The sequence below is a fragment of the Trichechus manatus genome, unplaced genomic scaffold, assembly GCF_000243295.1.
Source record: "Trichechus manatus latirostris isolate Lorelei unplaced genomic scaffold, TriManLat1.0 scaffold00039, whole genome shotgun sequence".
Lineage (NCBI taxonomy): Eukaryota > Metazoa > Chordata > Mammalia > Sirenia > Trichechidae > Trichechus > Trichechus manatus.
This window is the reverse complement of record NW_004443975.1, coordinates 10,719,336-10,740,447: the sequence shown is the minus strand read 5'-3', so window position 1 is coordinate 10,740,447 and position 21,112 is coordinate 10,719,336. Positions and strand designations below refer to the sequence as shown.

Sequence of the window (21,112 nt, the reverse complement as noted above, 5' to 3'; positions counted from 1 at the left end):
TGAGTGCACACTATGTGCCAGGCCCTGTTCTAGACACTTAGGTTACAGCAGAAAAGGAGACAGACAAAGGTCCTGCCTGTGTTGGATGAGGCCTGTCCGATGAGGTGACATTGGAGAAGAAAACTGAGCGAAGTTTGGAATAAACCAAGCAGACATCTAGAAGAGTGTTCCAGGCAGAGGAGATGAAAACTGTAAAAGTCTTAAGGCAGAAATGTGCCCGGTGGGTTTCAGGAACTACAAAAGACCAGGATGGCTGAAGTTCAGAGAGCCGGAGGGAGGTCAGGAGATAATATCTGAGAGCTATCAGGGCCAGTCCTTTGGAACAAAGTTACAAAGTGTGAGCGGTAGGGGAAGAGACTATTCCTGGAACTTTGTTCCAAAAGGTACGGTTCTCTTGCCTTTTCTCGGGCAGATTTTCCCAAAAGGGAGTGATCAGCTCAAATCCCCTTTAGCCTAATTTCCAAGAGGCAGTGTATCTCAGTGGTTAAGCACATGGGCTCTGGTACTGAGCTTCTTGGGTTGGAATCCTGGCACTGCTACACTCTGGCTGTGTAACCTCTCTGTGCCACAGCTAGGAGGCAGCTTCTAATGTTTCAATAATGAACACATTACTAATAACTTGAAAGACAAATTCCCGTCTTCCTTCCTCTCCAGTCCCCAAATGTGCTGTGATCTTTATGATGGGAATTTCAGGTCATGATGAAAAGAAGTCACAGGATGTGTTTAAGGGGAGGTGGACCTTACAAGATCCCTTTAATGGCAAGAATAGAGATAACACACCCCACCACCACCCCCAACACACACACACACACACACACACACACACACACACACAGTGTCTCTGTCAAGTCATCATCAGCAAATCAACACTGGAATGAAATAGGAAGATTCCTACTTTAAAAGAAGTCTGTAGTGAGTTCTTTCACGGTAAAAAAATTAGTCTGTAACTCAGATGTTCTGCGTATTTAGATTTTATGCAGTTCATCTTCCTAAAGCAAAGATACCTATATATTAAAGATACTCAAAATTTTTAAAGATAATCATATAGTGACATAGCTCTGCGGTAACAAATAGTTCTCCTTTTCAAAATGCTTGTCAAAACTATGTGTGTATTGTCTTCTGAGATAATTTACAAGGTGCATTTGATTTCAGTTGTGAAGTTGATTAGATTTTTTTATCATCTATTACAGAGTATACACAAGGCCTCCCTTCCTTGTACTGACTGTCATGAATGCAGTTTGTATTCTTCTGCAAAAGAAACCTAACTGGACGACAGCAAAGTTACTTCTTTCAGAAACAGGTTTCCTTAAAAAATTGATTAACCTTGACAAGGACAGCATACCTGAGAAGGTAAAAAGTGCTCAGAAAAAAAAAAGTTGATACCTACTGAATGCACAGTTGATGCAGTTGGTATTCATAATCTGTAGGAATCAAATAGGATACTCTGTGTTAGAACTGGAAGACAATGGGGAGAGTTAAAAGATCAGAAAGCAAGCTGCATATCCAAACTTAATGGGTTTCCTGGAAGCGTCAAGGAAAAGGAACATGTCACGAACATTGGAAAATGCCATAGTTCAGAATCCTTTTAAATAATGAGGAAAAGAGAAGCAAGAAGACAGTGGTAGGAGAAGGTCTTTCTAGGTGGAGTGTATTACACTGTGCAAGTGCGATGAGTGGGTAGAAGTGTCTAAGAGTTTATTTATTTAATAAATATTCCTATATCAGTACATGCCAGGCACTCTTCTGGGCATTTTGCAAATATTAATTCATGTGGGTGGAGATGGACCACAGACTGGAGCACAGAAAAAACTTAAAGGAAATAAGGTAGCCCAGACACGTTACTAAAGGGTTTTTCTGGAGCAGATTTAATTCAGAAGAATATGGATTTACTGTAATACTTCAAGGAGGAAGAAAGATGGGCCAAAGTCCAGGGCAAGCAGCAGAGCTCAGGGCACTAGTAGATGGGTCAGGCCATGTTGGTCAGGCCGTGTTAGAGAAAGTCTCATAGAAAGAACAAAGGGATATGGCAGGGAAGGCAACAGGTTACAAGGGCCTGGCCCCAAGGCACTCTAGGTAGAAATAGGAAAGGCCAAATGTCACTGATGCAGCCAAAAGCCAAGTAATGCCGGGAGCCACCAGAAGATGGAAGAGGCAAGGAACAGATACCCCGCTAGAGCCTCCAGAGGGAGTGTGGTCCTGCCAGCACCTTGATTTTGGACTTCTGGCTTCCAGAACTGTGAGAGAATAAGTTTCTGTCACTTTAAGCTACCCAGTTTGTGGTCATTTGTTACAGTAGCCATAGGAAGCTAATACAGATTTTGGTATCAAGAAGTGGGTGCTGCTGTAACAAATACCTAAAAATGTGGAAATGGCTTTGGAATTGGATAATGAGTAGAGGCTGTAAGACTATCTAAACTGGGCTATTACATAGGAGTTGAACTTCCAGCTAAGCTCAGGGGCAGACAGATAGATTTCTAGGCATATAAATGGCACTGTCCTAGACTGAAGGAGTGAGTACTCATTAATTCATTTAATAAATATTTGTGGAGCATCTTCCTTGTGAGAGACATTATGATAGGTTCTAGGGATAGAAAAGTTAACTATCAATGCATTCCTTGATGTTACAAAGCTTACATTGTAACAGGGAAGACATAAACCTTAAATAGCTAACTACACAATTAATTAATTAGCTACAATAATGATCTGAACTATTAGGAAGTATAGGATAATACATGTAGAAGGTGAATTTTCTAGCAGAATGTTATGTGCATGCTATTTATGAATTAATGCAACAACTGCTCACTCTGAAGCATTCTTAACAAATATGATTCCCTATTGTTTTCAAGCTAACAATAATTAATAGCTCTTCAACAACAATAAAATAAATACAATTTTTAAAAAAATAACTATTAATAGCTCATACAAAAAAATAACAAAAAGTGTAAATACATTTTAAAATGATAACAAGAACACTAATAATAAATTGAGAATGGACTACTTGCAATCTAAATTATTCAGCAAACGAATTCTATTGTTCCAGTCAAAGGGATAGATGTCTGGTTAGAAAGGGAAAAGGAATTTCAGTCTGAGAAATACTACATTCTGATCATGGCTCCCAAAGGTGGATGAGCTGTACATCCGATTCTAAACTAGGTTGTACCATTTAGATGTAGTGGGTTCATGGGCATGTGACACAGCTAGTGAACCTCCTCAGTGAGCCCCACTCTACCCTAGGTCACTCCGCCATCCCTGACTAGACAAACTTTTATTAGGAATGGGCCCTGACAGTATGCCTCTTGGGAAACAGAAGGTGAGGGATGGTGTTCTTAATCACCTCATACCTCAGGTGCACAAGAGACTTCAGACTTCCTTATATACCAGGGAGCCCTGGTGGCGCAGTGGTTAAGAGCCTGGCTGCTAAGCAAAACATTGGCCGTTCAAATCCACCAGCTGCTTCTTGGAAACTCTGTGGGGCAGCTCTACTCTCCTATAGTGTCGCTATGAGTCCGAATTGACTGGACGGTACTTAACAACAACAGCATGGCAAAACTATTATAACAATAGCAACAATAGGATGTTTTTAATAGAGGCTTTTCCCCTCCTTTTAAAAAAATTACTGCTATACCAGGGCCATTTTGTACACAGGTATATGTCTTTCAGTCTACTGTTGTGAAACCGAAAAACCAAACCCGCTGCCGTCGAGTCGATTCCAACTCCTAGTGCTCTTATAGGACAGGGTAGAACTGCCCATAGGGTTTCCAAGGAGTGGCTGGTGGATTCGAATTGCTGACCTTTTGGTTAGCAGCCAAGCTCTTAACCACTGTGCCACCAGGGCCCCACTGTTGTGAGGAGTAGTGGAATCTTTCTTCTGTGGAATAAAATGTCATTCTAATTTAAATTAGAGAAAACTTCAGATCTGTATTATTTCTTTGTCATGTAATACACAAACTGTATTCTCTCTAGGCTTTCATGAAGCTGAAAAAAATTTTAAGCTTACCTGATTTCAACCCAAACAAGATTGCTCTAGTTTCTGTTGCTTGTTGCTCTATGTGCCAGTGGGTTATAGCTTTGAATAACTACCACGAAGTACAGAAGGTATGCTTTCTCCTTCTAAATATCTGTGACGATTTGAAAATGACACATCAAAGTGCCAGACGTAATTTTTATTTAAAAATGCTCAAATGAACTTCTGTGGAAAATAATACCTAATGAAAACCACTTTAATCAAACGTATTATAATAACTTATACAGATGCCAGGTGTTAAATTCTTTTATTTATGACAACCATGCTATTGTTTTATTTGCTTGTTTTAATATGTTTTACCATAATAGGCTACTCTATATCCCTTTTGTATCCGTAATTTTAGAAACATTTAACAGTTCACACCTATCTTCCAAACACAAGTGGCATTTTTAACAGTACAACGGATTTTTTAAACACTAAATGTTGTGACTTTCTTTTTAAGGTGATGGGCCCTAAACAAATCCAAGTAGCTGAAGCTCAGAATGTCCTTAAAATCGCACGACAAAGGTTGGCTGAGAAACAAAGAGGTTTACAGATGGTAAGAAATTTTTTATTTGTTAAACTCTCAATACTCTTATGAACTAAACAAAAACGTGAAAAAAAAAGTCATTATGTCAATAAAGCTAATCAGATAAAGTTAAAGTGGGGATATTAATATAGCTCCTGAAGAGATTAATTGTAAGGATTAAGTAAGAGAACATAAATAATATATCTAAAGCTCTTTGTCAGTGCCCACCACATAGTAAAATACTAAATAAATCATTATTTTTTCTCCAGAATGTTTTAAGTTGCCATTTTATCAAATTTCTCCCAGGAGATCTTTAGAACTTCAGTCTACCAAAGGCTTACCCAGTATCAATCTGTGTTTTTAAAAAACTGTACTTGCCCTGTTTATATCAATTATTGTGTTGCTTTGTTAGTGCAGTGATTCCTTAAATGTCTTGGTTCTAAGTAAGAATGGAGTATAATTACGAGACCTAGAGTTTCCATTACGATCATCAATCCTTGTCATTTACTTAGCTCACAGACATTTGGAGTGGGTGAAATAATGCACCACTTCAGAGATGACAAACTAACAGACAGTGGCCAGTGTCAGCCCATTGACATCCTTTGTTTGGCCTGTACAGTTTTTCTCCTCCTACACTAAATGTGAATACAGTTATCAACGTTCTAAAACTCTGGAGACCTCCTTTAAAATAGGAATTTCCATCTTCTCTTTAAAAATGAGAAAACTCAGCAGCCTGGACTAGTCTTCTCTCCCGACTATACTCAGCCAGTGTTGCCCGTTTAGATGGAGCATGAGCCCCCAGGCAGCATCAAGTATTTATGTTACTTGCCTGTCCCCACAGGCATTCTTACAAACTCAGATATATACAAAGTATTAGACATTTTCAAAGGAAATTCACAACAATTTTTAGATGAGTTTACTTTGAATTGATACGTCATTTTATTGCTAATATTTTATTGCAGCTTATGATATATATGGTTTACTTAGATATGTGCTGATAATAACTAATATTTATTGAGCACATACTATGTTCCAAGCACTATGCTAGTACTTTTTATACGTTATCTCATTTCATCCTCAAAACGACCTCAAATGGTAGATACTTACAAATGAGAAAACTAAATTAGAAAGACTGAGTAATTTGCTCAAGATCTCAAGCTACTCAGTGGTGGCACCCACGTTCTAACCAGGTCTGTCTAACCTGGAAGCCCCTGTACTTAACCCCCACACTGTAAAATATATCTGTCTGGAAATGATACTCAAAATCTTTAGCTGCTTGTGTGGCACAAGCACCAACCAAGCAGAATAGACACCTCATGGGGCAGGAGCAGGGTCCTGGAGGCCTCCATCTGGGTTATGAAGAGTGGTATGAGGCTGGGCTGGGCTATGTGGTGGCGGTGAAGGCGCCCTCAGGGGTGCAGGACAGGGTCATTTAGCAATGAGTAGAGAAATACTTCAATATTTTAACAACCGCTTTGCCTGCATTAGTGTATACCACCGAATACCAGCCCTACTGTGTCCCCTACTGAAGTTAGTGAATAAAGTAGCCCCGGATAAGGAGAAACATTTTCTTCAGAACTTTAAGAAAAAAACTTATTCAACTTGGAAAAACAGAGTTCAAGAACAAATCTTTTTTAACTTAATATAAGTGTTCATTACTTTTTTACAGCAATTAGTAGAAACTTCTTGTAAATAAATTTGGAAACCTGAATAATGTGCCTGGTTTTCCAGGAAATTCTTAATCACTAAAAGTCAATAAAAAAACAAAACAAAACTTGAAAGCCTAAACAAACCAAAATCATAGATTTCAAAAGTTATCACAATGGGCTATTATTCAACAATAGAAAAAACAAAATACTGATACATGCTATAACGTGGATGAACTTTGAAAACATTATGCTTGGTGAAAGAAGTCAGTCACAAAAGACCACATATTATATAGTTTCATTTATATTAGATGTGTAGAATAGGCAAATCCATAGAGACAGAAAGTAGATTGGTTTTTGCCTAGACCCCAGGGAGTGGGGAAAGGTGAGGAGGAAATGGAGAGTGAACGCTTGTGAGTATGGAGTTTTGGGGGGAGTGACAAAAAATGTCCTGAAATTGGTTGGGTGATGGTTGCACAACTTCGTGAGGATACTAAAACTAGTGAATATACTGAAACATTTCAAAGAATGGGAATTCCAGAACACTTGATTGTGCTCGTGAGGAACCTGTACATAAACCAAGAGGCAGTCGTTTGAACAGAACAAGGGAATACCGTGTGGTTTAATATCAGGAAAGGTGTGCATCAGGGTTGTATCCTGTCACCATACTTATATTCAATCTGTATGATGAGCAAATAGTCCGAGAAGCTGGACTATATGAAGAAGAACATGGCATCATGATTGGAGGAAGACTCATTAACAACTTGCAACACAACCTTGCTTGCAGAAAGACAAGAGAACTTGAAGCTATTGCTGGTGAAGATCAAAAACTACAAAGCTTTCAGTATGGATTACACCTCATCATAAAGAAAACAATCCTCACAACTGCACCAATAAGCGACATCATGATAAACCAAGAAAATACTGAAGTTGTGAAGGATTTCATTTTACATGGATCCACAATCAATGCCCATGGAAGCAACAGTCAAGAAATCAAATGACGTACTGCAATGGGCAAATCTGCTACAAAAGACCTCTTTCAAAGTGTTAAAAAGCAAAGATGTCACTTTGAGGCCTAAGGTACACCTGACATTTTCAGTTGTCTCATATGCATGTGAAAGCTGAACAATGAATAAGGAAGACCAAAGAAGAATTGATGCATTTGAATTATGGTGTTGGCAAAGAATATTTAATATACCATGAACTACCAGAAGAGCAAACAAATCTGTCTTGGAAGAAGTATAGCCAGAATGCTCCTTAGAAGCAAGGATGGGGAGCATTCATCTCACATACTTTGGACGTGTTATCGGGAGGGACCAGTTCCTGGAGAAGGACATCATGCTTGGTAGAACAGAGGAAGACCCTCAATGAGATGGATTAACACAGTGGCTGCAACAGTAGGCTCAAGCATAACAACCATTCTGAGGATGGTGCTTATAGGGTTGCACATAGGGAACCTACTTGACAGCTCCTAACAACAACATTGGAGCACCCCAGGGCTCAGGCCTCAGACAGCTTCTCTATCTGCACTCAGTATCTTGATGATCTTATCCTGTATTATGTTTTTAAATACTATCTGTATCCTGATGACATGTATTTCTCCAACCCAGACACTCTCCTGAACTTGAGAGACATATATCCATCTATCTACTCAACACTTCCACTTGGAAATCTAGTAGGCATCTCAAAGTCATCATGTCCAAAACTGACTTCCTGATCTTCCTCCCATCCCCAAACCGACTCCACCCACAGTCTTCATCATCTCAGTTAATGGTAACTCCATTCTTGCTGCTGCTCTGAAACCTTGGAATCACCCATGGCTCTGTTTTTCTCTCACAGTCGCCCCCTATCCAATTCATCAACAAATCATGTTAACTCTACATTCAACCACTTCTCACTACTTCCACTACCACCACCCTAGTTCAAGTCACCATCATTTCCTGCTAGATTATTGAAAGAGACTTCTAACTGGTCTCCCAGCTTCCACCTTTGTCTCCTACAAACTATTATCAACACATTAGAGTAATTTTTTTAAAATTAAAATCAGCTTTACACTTCAATGAAAATAGAAGCACAAGTCCTTTCAGTGGCCTACAAGGCCCTACTAGACCATCTGTCCTCATCTACTACTCTTCCCCTGGCTCACTCTACTCCAACCAAACAGCCTTTCTCTCTCTTCTTCAAATATGTTAGGCACATTCCCACTTCTAGGCCTCTGCACCACTTCTTCTCTCTGTCTTGAACCCTCTTCCCCCAGAGAGGCCACTAACGGGGGAAGGAGGACATGACTTCCTTCCTGTCCTCCAAGTCTTTGCTCAAGTATCTCCTTCTCAGTGAGGTCTACACTGACTACCTTTTAAAAATTGCAGTCCTCCACCCCTCAGCACTCCCAGTCCCATTCATTCTACTACTGTGTTTTTTTCTAACACTTATCACCATCTAACATAGTAAGTAGTTTAATTATTTCTTATATTTATTGCTTATTTCCCTCATTATAATATAAATTCCACAAAGACAAATTTTTTCTCTGAAAAAGTGCTCAACAGGGTATCCCCAGAGCTTAGAACCATGCCTGGTCCATAGTAGGCACTCAAGAAATAGTTTTTAATGAATATTGAGTTAATTAAAATAAAGACATGACAAGGATATCCACTATTACTATTATTAAACAGTGTTCTGGAAGCTCTCAGCAAAGTAATTAGACACAAGAAAAAACTACAAGGTAACTCATTGGAAAATATAGGGCAAATTTAATATTTCCTGCAAATATTGTTACACAGTGTCATGGATTGAATTATGTCTCCCAAAAATATGTGTATCAATTTGGCTAGGTCATGATTCCCAGTATTGCGTGATTGTCCACCATTTTGTCATCTGATGTGATTTTCCTATGTGTTATAAATCTATCTCTATGATGTTAATGAGATGGGGTTAGTGGCAGTTATCTTAATGAGGCAGGACTCAATCTACGAGATTAATCTACAATTTAAGCCAATCTCTTTCGAGATACAAAAGAGAGAAGTGAGCAGAGAAACAGGAGGCCTCATACCACCGAGAAACAAGAGCCAGAAGAATAGCGCATCCTTTGGACCCCAGGTCCCTGGGCTGAGAAGCTCCTCAACCAGGGGAAGATTGATGACAAGAACCTTCCCCCAGAGCCAAGACAGAAAGAAAGCCTTCCCCTGGAGCTGACACCCTGAATTTGGACTTCAAGCCTGCTAGACTGTGAGAGAATAAATTTCACTTTGTTAAAGCCATCCACTTGTGGTATTTCTGTTACAGCAGCCCTAGAGAACTAAGACACGTAGCATAGAAAACTCGAAAGAATTGAAACACAACTATAAACAATAAGAAATTTTGCTAAGGTGTACACTTTCAAAATTAATATTCAAAAATAAATAGCTTTCCTATATACAGACACCAGTTAGAAAATATAATGGAATAAAATATCTCGTTTATAGCAACCAAAAATACAAAATATCTAGGAATAAACTGTATTTCAAAATGTGTAGTATCAACATAAAGCAGGCTTTAAAACTCTATCTAATAAAAGATGTTTTTGAATGAAACAATGTTCTAAAGATGCCAGTTCCCCTAAATTAATCCATAAACTCAGTGTGGTTCAATTAAAATACCAGCAGATCCTTTTTAGACCTTCTCAAAACAGTACTATAAATGTAATAAATAAATTTAATAAAACCTGCAAATGCAAAACAAAGTATAAACAAAAGACAGAGGGCAAAGAAGGGAAAATATTTGCAATACACATGTCAGATATAGTTTCATAGTTTATAAAATGCTCAAAGTAAAAAATGAACGGCTCAGCAGAAAAATTAATCAAAGAATACGAATAGGCAGTTCGTACCTAGAGAGGAGGTTTGCTATAGATGTGGCAGCTGTGTGTGCATTGTGAAAAGCTGTGCTGCACCATGTTGGTTGCTGGATGTAGACTCGCACTAAGCCCCAGCCATAGTTTTCACCACAGCAATAATAACCACCACTACAGTAACAACTAACTTCCTGAACACTTAAAATGTGCCAGGAACTATTCTAAGCATCTTTCCTATGTTAATTAATTTCATCGTCACACCAACTCTATGAGATGAGCATTACTGTGGCTCCCATTTCACAATGAGGAACAGAGGAGTCAGGAAGCCAGTGAGTGATAGCCCCTTAGCCCCTACTCCAAAGGTAGCAGGAGCCCACCCTCAGATCCTTGCTGGGATAGACTCATGGTAGCCAGTAGTTTTGTGGACGAAGCCCTAGGCAAAAAAACAAATCACTCCTCAAGTGCAAAAGTAGTGCCTACAAATTGAGTGGGCAATCCTGATGGATGATCACAAAATACCACCTCTACTAAATTGTTGGGGAGTTGAGAAACACTCTAAAGTGTCTGATAGTGTCCATTATGTTCCACCCAAGTTTCATCTGGTCCATGGTCTCTCCCATTTTGATACTCACAACCCAGCCACACCTGGAAAAGGCACACTCTGTATGTACTTCACCTGTCAGTTTTGCCAATATGGCCTAAAAACACCAATCAATCAAGTATCCTGCCTGCCTGGAGATGTTTTCAGACTAGAAGGTAGGGGACTGCCATCTTATTGGGAATAGGATAACAAGATGTGCCTGGTGTTGAGCCTGATACCTGTCAAGAAGTGGGTGAACTTGCTCTGAGCCAGAAGCCAACGCCCTCTACAACATGTTGCAAAAATTCATCAGACCCTCCATTTCTACCTCCACCCAGCTCCCACTTCCTAGGAGCCCAGTGTTCTCTAAAAAGAATAGGATGTTCAATGTCTACCAAAACTGTATGGACCTTTGTGTATTCACTCCTCAAGTCCAAAACTCATGCCTGTATCCCGAATCTCTTGGAGCCCAGGACTTCAGAAAAACCCTCAGGGTGAGGTACAGTCTCATCTGGGGGAACTTTCCAGATGCACCTTGAACAATTTGAACACACTGTGAAGACTTTGCAGCCCTGGTGGCCCAGTGGTTAAGAGCCATGGCGTGCTACAGCTTCGAACCAAAAAGGTCGGCAGTTCAAATCCACCAGCCACTCCTTGGAAACCCTATGGAGCAGTTCTACTCTGTCCTATGGGTCGTTACGAGTTGGAATGGATCCGACTTGACAGCAACGGGTTTCGTTTTGGTTTTTGGTGAAGACTTTAACCAGCACCATCCTTGGAGTCTCCCAACCTCCAGGCCTTGGAGTCTTCCAAGTTCAAATGACAGAATTTCATGCCAACTAGATAGGTCACTATGATTGGCCAGTCTGAGTCACATGTCAGTACCTACAGCAGGGGTTGGAGCACAAAGATTGATAGCCCTTACAAGATCATAAGTAGCAGGGAAAGGGTTCCCTCAAAAGAATTTTAAAAAAGATGGGAGGGGGCAATCAAGCAGACAAAAACAACATAAGAATTGCTGTTCTTCAACAAAGTCCTCTGTTTCCATAGTTTACCTACCTGCCTGATGCTCATCTTCTGCCTGCGGTACATATCCTATTGTTCATCTGCAGAGAATTGTTTATTCAAGGCCCTCCATTTATGAACTCATCCGCCTTCTGTCACCTGCCTTCTAACTTCCAGATTGAACTCATTTATTAAATGTTTGGAGAGTCCTTCTGGTCCTCCACATTCTATAGACATGAACAGTATACTCATACAGCCATTACAGAATTTGCCTTCACTACTCTCTTCCACCCATGACGTCTCATTTCACAGCAATATGGTTTCAATCTGTACTACTTTCCCACACTTCCTAAACCCATACCTACAGGACCCCAAACAATCCCTAATCAGGGAAGGATGATTAACTTATTTAATAAGGAAGGCTATGGGCTAAACATGAGAGATTTAGGAGTCATCAGCACATAAGTGGAAGCTGGTATAATCGAGTGAGTGAATCACCCAGGTGACTGTGTAGAGCTTCACTGTCCAATATGACACCCACTGGTCGCATGTGGTTATTGAGCACAATATGGCTCAGTGTGACTAGTCCAAATGAGATGTGCTGTAGGTGTAAAGTACTCATTGGATTTCAAAGACTTAGTATGAAAAACGAATATAAACTACCTCAATAATTTTTATTTTGATTTCTTATAGAAATGATAGTATTTTTATATATTGTATTAAAATGTGTTATTAAAGTTAATTTCACCTATTTCTATGTTTTTTAATGTGGCTACTAGAAAATTTAAAATTACTTATGTGATTTGCATTATATTTCCCTTGGACAGCACTGTTAGGGAGTAAAAAGAGAAGAAAGTAAGTATTAGTTGAATATCTAGCTTACTAAACATAGATTTTCAGTAAGATTTTAGTACTTATTTTTGATGCTTAAGTTTTTTTTATTATGATAAATATATATGTAACATAACATTTGCCATTTCAACATTCTTCACATGTTCAGTTCAATGACATTGTGTTCATCATATTGTGCAACCATCACCATTATCCATTTCCAAGTTTTTCCATCACCCTTAACAAAAATATTGTCCCCTAAGCAAAGAGTTCCCCTTTCCCCCTTGGTAACCACTAATCAGCTTTGGTCTGTATATACTCGCCTATTCTAGATATAAGTGGAATCGTACAATATTTGTCCTTTTATGACTGACTTGTTTCAAGATTCTTCCATGTTGTAGCATGTATCAGGACCTCATTCCTTTTTATGGCTGAATATTCCATTGTATGCATGTACCACACTTTGTTTATCCATTAAATGCTTGAAATTTTTTATTTTGGTATCTATTTGATTCTCCTGATGTCAATGATGCTTTTTTGTGTGTTTTTCATATATTTATCCAACAAATGTTTGTTTTTAATATTGTCAGTTTGTTTTTGTTATTATCAAGTGCTAGGAGAGAGAAAGATGAACTGTAAATTTCAGCCAGACCCTCACTCACTAATACTTCACACTCCCGCCTCTCAACCACACACTCCATAAGTAGTTTCTAGCATTTTAACTCATTGGACTCAAAGAAGTATATTTAAAATGTATATTTTTACACTTAACATTTTTTATTGAGTTGAATAGCTAACTCCACTGGTTTTAAGCTTCTCCTAGAGGTTTTCTCCTCACTCAGCTATGTACTGTCTTCTATTTTAAAAATAGGTCTTTTCATTCACCTGGGCCCCAACATAAAAAATGTTTCTGAAAAATCTAGGGAACTTGGGAGAAAAGAAATAATACCAGAACTTATTAAATCATATGAGCATCAAAAACATTACCTTGGGAGAATACAAAGCCTGCCTTATAATAGACATTCCATGTGTTTAATGAGTCAGTAGGCCTTACACTTTAATATTTAAATAACTCACAAGATTGTGAGTAGCAAGGAAGGAGATTTCCTCAAAGTAACAAAAGAGAGAGAATGGGCAAGCAGACAAAAATAATATAATGTGTAAAAGAGCAAACAACTGAATAATTACTATAGATGAACTGGGAATAAATACAAAATAATTAGAGTAAGCATGCCAAAAGTGTAGCACTATGTATATATTTTTTGTAAAAATTAGATAAATATTTTCACCCGGATAACATATTAAATATAGGTTGAAAAATTATAAATTCCAAATTGTATTCAATAAACACAATTTTGTATACACAAGTAAATGTATACCATGTTCAAGTCTCCATGCTAAACACTGTCTTCAAAGATTTTAAACAGACATGAGAATCTATCAAAAATATAAATAACAATCTAAGGCTTAATAAGCCTATAAGACTACAACACAAAAGATAGTATTAGGCAATTTATAAATACTATTATAATAGTGCATCAGTGTAGATTTGACAAGGCTGAGACTTCATGACAGCTAGAAGTGGATCAGGATTTTAAAGGATGCCTAGGATTTGCATTCCTTTAAGGAAAGGGTAGCACCTTGGTGGCACAGAGGTTAACAGCTTGGCTGCTAATCAAAAGGTCAGCAGTTCGAATCTACCAGCTGCTCCTTGGAAACCCTATGGGGCAGTTCTACTCTGTCCTTTAGGATCACTATCAGTCGGAATCAACTCGCCAGCAATGGGTTTGGTTAAGGAAAGGATACAGTCCAGGCATAAGGGAAGGATGTGAGCCAAATCCCAGAGGTAAGAAAATGTAAGGGATATTTAGGAGATATGGAATAAACCAGTCTGGCTGAAGTGTAATATTATTGGAAAGGAGTAATTAAAGAGGTGAATTGGAGGGAAGGTTGGGGTTAAATCGTTGAGGCTTTTATTGACTTTAAACTATACTCGTAGGCAATGATTTCTTTAAGAATTCGCCAAATGTTTTTGAGCAGTGGTGTTATCAAGATAAGTTGGAATTTAAGAAAACTATCTGTCAGATATTTATGAAAATAGATGACTTTCTCCACTGACATCCGAGGGATAGTTTAACAGCCCCTTCATCCTACCAGCCTAGCTTCAAAACTCATCATTTCTCTGGTCTGCTCAGTGTATCTGGGGTTAAAAAGTTAAACGATTTTCTTAGGGAAGGAACCTGGATATGATATAAAATTTCCTGTGTGAAAAATAAGTCAGAAAATGATGACTCTTCAAATGCTAGGATTACAAGAAAGCCTGCTGGGGAAGGAAGATCACTTTAAAAAAAAACAAAACAAAAAAAACTTTACTATCAAAAAAAAAAAAAAAACCCTTTGCTGTTGAGTCGATTCTGACTGACAGCGACCCTATCAAGGAATCATTTAATTACTACAACGTGTATTTTTATTGTGATAGAATCCATCTTCCCAGGCAGATTTTCCAGGATGTAAAAATGAAGTGGTTACCCATTCTATTGGTATAAATGACAGATAAACTCCCGAGGCAAAATGAGAATAAGATTTTGTCTCAATAAGAAATTAATTGTCTTTCAGATTGAAGAACATCTGCTGTCTTTGCAAGCAACCTACAAAGATGCTGTTGCTGAAAAAGAACTATTAGCAAATCGGAGAAGACTAGCCACCAAGCGCTTGCAGTGTGCATCTATCTTACTAACTGCCCTGGACGATGAAAAGGCATGACTTTCCTTGGTTTATATTGACTTCAAAACCCCAAGATAATTTTCACTGCAGCCTACATCGTATGTTTCCTAAAGCTATCTTACTATCCAATTTCTTAATAAGACCTGTGGACCGTCTATTCAGATAAAATAAGTGCATCCCGGTCAAGTAGTCTTAAAACAGAGATAACGTACTACAGAAAAAAATAACCAAACCCATTGCCATTGAGTCGATTCCAACTCATCGTTGACCATATTGGACAGAGTAAAACTGCCCCGTAGAGTTTCCAAGGAGCGCCTGGTAGATTCAAACTGCTGACCTTTCGGTTAGCAGCTGTAGTTCTTAACCACTGCACCACCAGGGTTTCCACAGACTACAGAGATCAGAGTTTATCTTCTCTTGCTCATTAAGACCTCAGCACATTTTTGTCTGATGAGGCCCTGGGCAGCCTTTCAATGAGCATGTCCTGAGTTTTCCCTTTCTAGCACAGCAGCAACCCAAGCTGAGGGTGTAAAGCATGGGTGAGGCCAAAAGAGAGGCGATGTCCTTAGGAAAGAAAAAGAGAATTTTATTGTCCTGTCAAACGTCTGACCCCTTTTATCTCATCTTTTTCTTTCCTCTAATTTACCCACCTTCTTTATACTCGAATCCCTAGTGAGCTGACTCGAATCTTGGTTTGGTCACACCTTAACCTTTCTCAAGGGATGTTACAAAATTGTCAAGATAATTTTAATTTGGTTTGATTGTTTAAATAAATACATACCTTGGAAGACTCTTGTGCAGGATAGGAGAAGAAGGTTATGAAATCAAGCCCTCAAAAGTTGATTGATGTCCCTGAGAGTCAAGTACATGTAGAGAGGCAGTAGACCATCAGCATTATCCCAGATTTTAAGCTTCCAGAAGAGAAGGTTCTTGCTCAACGTGCTTTATTCATTGGCCAGTCAAGCACATACATGGTTGAAGAGGGAGGCAATGCAGCATAGTGGCTTAGAACAGGGGCTCTGGAGCCAGAGAATTGGGTTCAGGTCCCAGCTACACCCTCAGAAGCTTTGTAATCTTGAGCAAGTTGCTTAATTTCTCTGAGCTTCAGTTTCTTCGTCTCGAAATGAAGTCAATAACATTTACTTAACCAAGCCGTTAAAGACATCAAATGAGATTTTCAAAGTAAAGTGTCCAGCAAGTAAGTAAGGAGTTAATAAATGTTGGTTGTTTTTATTATTGAACACCATTAATAATATAATGGATTAATCTTTTTTTAAAAAAAAATCCTCTTTTATTATACAAAGAATTTGAAATGGTGATCTGTCTATCTTAGCAAATATGACACCATTGACAAATCCAGGAATGGCAATAGTGTCCCCTCAGAAACAGTTCATTTTTAAACATTATGCATTATTAATTTTCATGCAACTACAATAGTAATAGCAACCACAGATTAATCTGGGAGAGCATTAATTTTTAAAATGTCTCATTATGTTTTATATCAAATACCAATAACTCATTTTCATTTTAACATTTAGATTCGATGGCAAGAAACAATCAATCAAACAGACAAGAAATTGAGAGGAATCTTGGGTGACATACTGATTTCAGCAGCATGCATTGTCTACAGTGGAGTGTTAACAGCAGAATTTCGCCAGCTGATTGTGAATAAATGGCAGAATATATGCGCTGAAAGCAACATTTCTTTGTCTTCAAACTTTTCATTAATTCAAGTCATGGCACAAAAGAATGAGGTAGTAACATATTTGTATTACCCAGTTGAGTGACTTCCATTGTTGATTTGGATTTTGGATGTTTGTGCATTTGGGGGTTTGAATCTTTTCCCCAGATTATTTTGAAAAATGAAAATGTTGACGTTTGTTCTAGACCTTAAATGTTTAAATGCCTCAATTGTTAAATCTCTCTATTTCTGATCCTCTGGCAAAAGTTACAAAATATTCTTTTTTCCCAATGTAATCTTACTACCCTGTCCTAATGGATATTGCCAGTTTCTTTCCCTGAGACCCTTTAGTTTAAAAAAATTGGGAAACTTGCTAAGCTGCAGGGAGTATTCTTAGTCAAAAATATAGACCTCACATTTATCAATTTAATCAAAAAATATTTATCGTATACCTATTGTGTAAGTCCTATGCTAATGTTGTGAGGATAAAAAAAATTGCATACTTTTTTAGCCCCTGAAAAAGTCATTTTATACCTGTTCTGTAGCTGATAACTCTGCTTAATGGACCATCCCTTCCATAAGCCTCAGAAGTAAATGCTGGCTTCTCATTTTCATAACTCTAATAATGAATATAAACTCAAATATACAAGTAATTACATTAAATACAAATGGGACTAAATGATCTAATTAAAACTCTAAGACTGTAAGACTGTATGAAAATATAAACCAAAGGGCAAAACAGTAACCATATATGTTTTTATAAAGGATGCATCTAAAATGCATCTAAAGAAATAATGAGTGTAAAAAAATGGGAGAAAATGTACCATAGATTACAAAGAAAAGGACGAAGTAGATTTTTAAGGCAAAAAAGGAATACCAAAATTAAACAAACTCACTTTACAATAAGAATTGCTTTATTTCTCCAAGAATTTGCAACAATTCTAAGTTTGTTTTAACTGATAGATAGGTAAGTAGAGCTAGATTGATTGATAGATAGGTGCTGTTGAGTTGACTCCAATTCATGGCAACCTTATGCACAACAGAATGAAACATTGCTCAGTCCTGCAGCATCCTCACAATCACCAGCATGTTTGAGTCCATCATTGCAACTATTGGTCCAATTCATCTTACTGAAGGTCTCCCTCATCCTCCATGGCCCTCTACTTCACCAGACATGATGTCCTCCTCTAGCAGTTAATCCCTCCTGATGATGTGTCCAAAGCAGTGAGTTAGACAGTGTTCTGTTATGATCAATAAGGTTTTCATTGGCTAATTTTTGGAAGTAAATCACCAGGCCTTTCTCCAAAGTTCATCTTATTCTGGAAGCTCCACTAAAACCTGTCCACCAGGGATGACCCTGCTAGTCTTGGAAATATCGGTGGCTTAGCTTCCAGCATCATAGCAACATGTAAGCCATCACAGTATGACAAACGGATAGATGGGTAAAGCAAACATTAAAAGAACTACAAGGAAAATAGACGAATCTATAATCAGAGTGAAAGTGTTTAACTCTTTCTGTAACTCACAGAACAAGCATATAAAAATTAGCAAGAATAGATAAAATTTTAACAACATGATCAACAAATGAACTTAACGAGTATATAGAACACTGCACTTACGCCTGCAGCTTACACATTCTATCCAAGCACATAGAGAACATTGGCAAAATTGATTATTAATGGGCCACAAATCAAGTTTCAACAAATGTCAAAGAACTGAAATCACACAGCGTATGTTATCTGACCAGAATGCAATTAAGCTAGAAGTCAGTAATTAAAGATACTCTGAAAATTCTCATATTTCTGGAAATTTGGAAATATGCTTCTAAACTAACCATAGGTCAAAAAAGACATCAGAGTTGAAAAAAATGATGCATTGATGAAAGCTTTTCTTTTGAGAATGGGAACATCAGAAGGGATGCCCACTATCTCCACTTGTATGTAACATTGTACTGGAGATCCTAGACAGTGCAGTAAGGCAAGAAAAATAAAAGATAGTAGGGTCGGAAAAGACAAAAGAAACAAATACAATTATTTGCAGGTGACATCTTATGTACTTAAAAAAATCCAAGAGAATCTATATGAGAATTAACAAAAGTTTTAGCATAGTTACTGGAATTAAAGTCGGTATACAAAACCCAAATTGCTTTTCTCTATACCAACAACAAACAGGGTGTGAAATGTTTTTAAATACCATTTACTGTAGCATCAAAATGAATCTATCAAAAAACGTGCAAGATTTATATAAAGAAAATTATAGAATATCATTAAGATAAATTTTAACGAACCTAAATAAGTGAATGTCTTGGAAGAAGTACAACCAGAATGCTCCTTAGAATCAAGGATTACAAGACTACGTCTTACATACTTTGGACGTGTTGTCAGAAGGGATCAGTCCCTGGAGAATGACATCATGCTTGGTAAAGTAGAGGGTCAACAAAAAAGAGGAAGACCCTCAACAAGATGGAATGACACAGTGGTTGCAACAATGGGCTCGAGCATAACAACAATTGTAAGCATGGGGCACAGGACTGGACAGTGTTTCTTTCTGTGGTACATGGGGTTGCTATGAGTCAGAACTGACTCAACAGACTTAACAACAACAACAAATAAGTGAAGAGTTATACCGTGTTCATGAATTGGAAAACTCAATATTCTAAAGTTGCCAGTTCTTTCCAAATTGATCTGCAGATCCAGTGTAATCCCAATCAAAATCCCAACCTCTTTATGTGTGCATGCTTTGTCTGTGTGTGTGTGTAAATTGACAAGCTGATTCTAAAAATTATATGAAAAGACAAAGGACTAAAATAGCCAAGACAATATTGATGAAGAGCTAGGTGAGAGGACTTGCTATAACAAATATCAAGATTTACTTTAAAGCCACGGTAATTAGGACAGTTGTATTGTTTGTCTGTGTGTGTGTGTGTCAATGCAAGGATAAACAACTAGACCAATGGAGCAAAATTCAGAGCCCAGAAACAGACCCAAACATGCATGGACATTTGGTTTATGGTGAAAGTGATACTGTAGTGCAGTGGGGAATGGGGAGTCTTTTCAATAAATGGTGCTAGGTAATCGAATATCCATAAAGAAAAAAAAAAGAAGAAATAAACTTGGCCATAACTTCATATCACACATGAAAATTCAATTGTAGCTAAATTGTGGACCTAAATGTGAAAGAGAAAATGATAAAGCATAATTTAGGAGAATATCTACATGACCCTACATTAAGAAAATATTTCTCAAACAAAACTAACAATAAAAGAAAAAAATTGATAAATTGGATTCCATTAAAATTTAGAACTTCTGTTCATCAAAAGACACCATTAAGATAATATAAAGGCAAGCCAAAGAGTAAGAGAAGATATTTGCAATACGTATATTGAACAAAGGACCCTGTCCACAAAGTAAAAAGAACCACTACACATCAACAAACAAGACATAAAACCTAGTAGATAAATGGGCAAGAGCCTTGAATAGGCAATTCACAAAAGAGAATATCCAAATGGCCAATAAACATATGAAAATATGCTTAACCTCATTATTCATCAGCAAAATGCAAATTAAAACCAAAATTAGATACCACATGCATCTGCCAGATAGCACTGAAATTTAAAAGACTGACAATATCAACAGTTAGGAAGAATTTGGAGTAACAGAAACTCTCATAAATTGCCTATGAGAATGTAAAATGCTACAATCATTTCAGAATACTATGATATTTTTTGTTGTTGTTAGAAGGGGCTGTCAAGTCGGTTCCAACTCATAGCGACCCTGTGCACCACAGAACGAAACACTGTGCGATCCTGCATCGTGCTCACAATCGTTGTTATGCTTGAAGCCCATTGTTGCAGCCACTGTGTCAATCCATCTCACTGAGGGTCTTCCTGTTTTTCGCTGACCCTGTACCTTACAAAGCATGATGTCCTTCTCCAGGGAGTCATCTCTCCTGACGTGTCCAAAGTATGTAAGACGTAATCTCGCCATCCTTCCTTCTAAGGAGCATTCTGGTTGTACTTCTTCCAAGATAGATTTGTTTGTTCTTTTGGTGTCCATGGTATCTTCAATATTCTTCGCCAACACCACAATTCAAAGACGTCAGTTCTTCTTAGGTCTTTCTTATTCATTGCCCAGCTTTCGCATGCATATGAGGCAATTGAAAACTCCATGGCTTGGGTCAGGCACACCTTAGTCTTCAAGGTGACATTCTTTGCTTTTCAATACTTTAAAGAGGTCTGTTGTAGCAGATTTGCCTAATGCAATGCGTCTTTTGATTTCCTGACTG

The 21,112-nt window shown here is 37.9% G+C and overlaps 1 protein-coding gene across 1 annotated transcript in view; it reads left to right on the top strand.

The window, feature by feature from the left end:
• The window catches only part of DNAH14 (dynein axonemal heavy chain 14), a gene marked incomplete at its 5' end in the record, with an annotated part of 387,403 nt that overhangs the window by 292,580 nt on the left and 73,711 nt on the right, over positions 1–21,112 (top strand). The window contains 5 exon segments of the mRNA XM_023730866.1: positions 1,191–1,350; positions 3,964–4,095; positions 4,467–4,562; positions 15,040–15,180; positions 16,686–16,901. Of these exon segments, the coding sequence (XP_023586634.1) occupies positions 1,191–1,350; positions 3,964–4,095; positions 4,467–4,562; positions 15,040–15,180; positions 16,686–16,901 (745 nt within the window).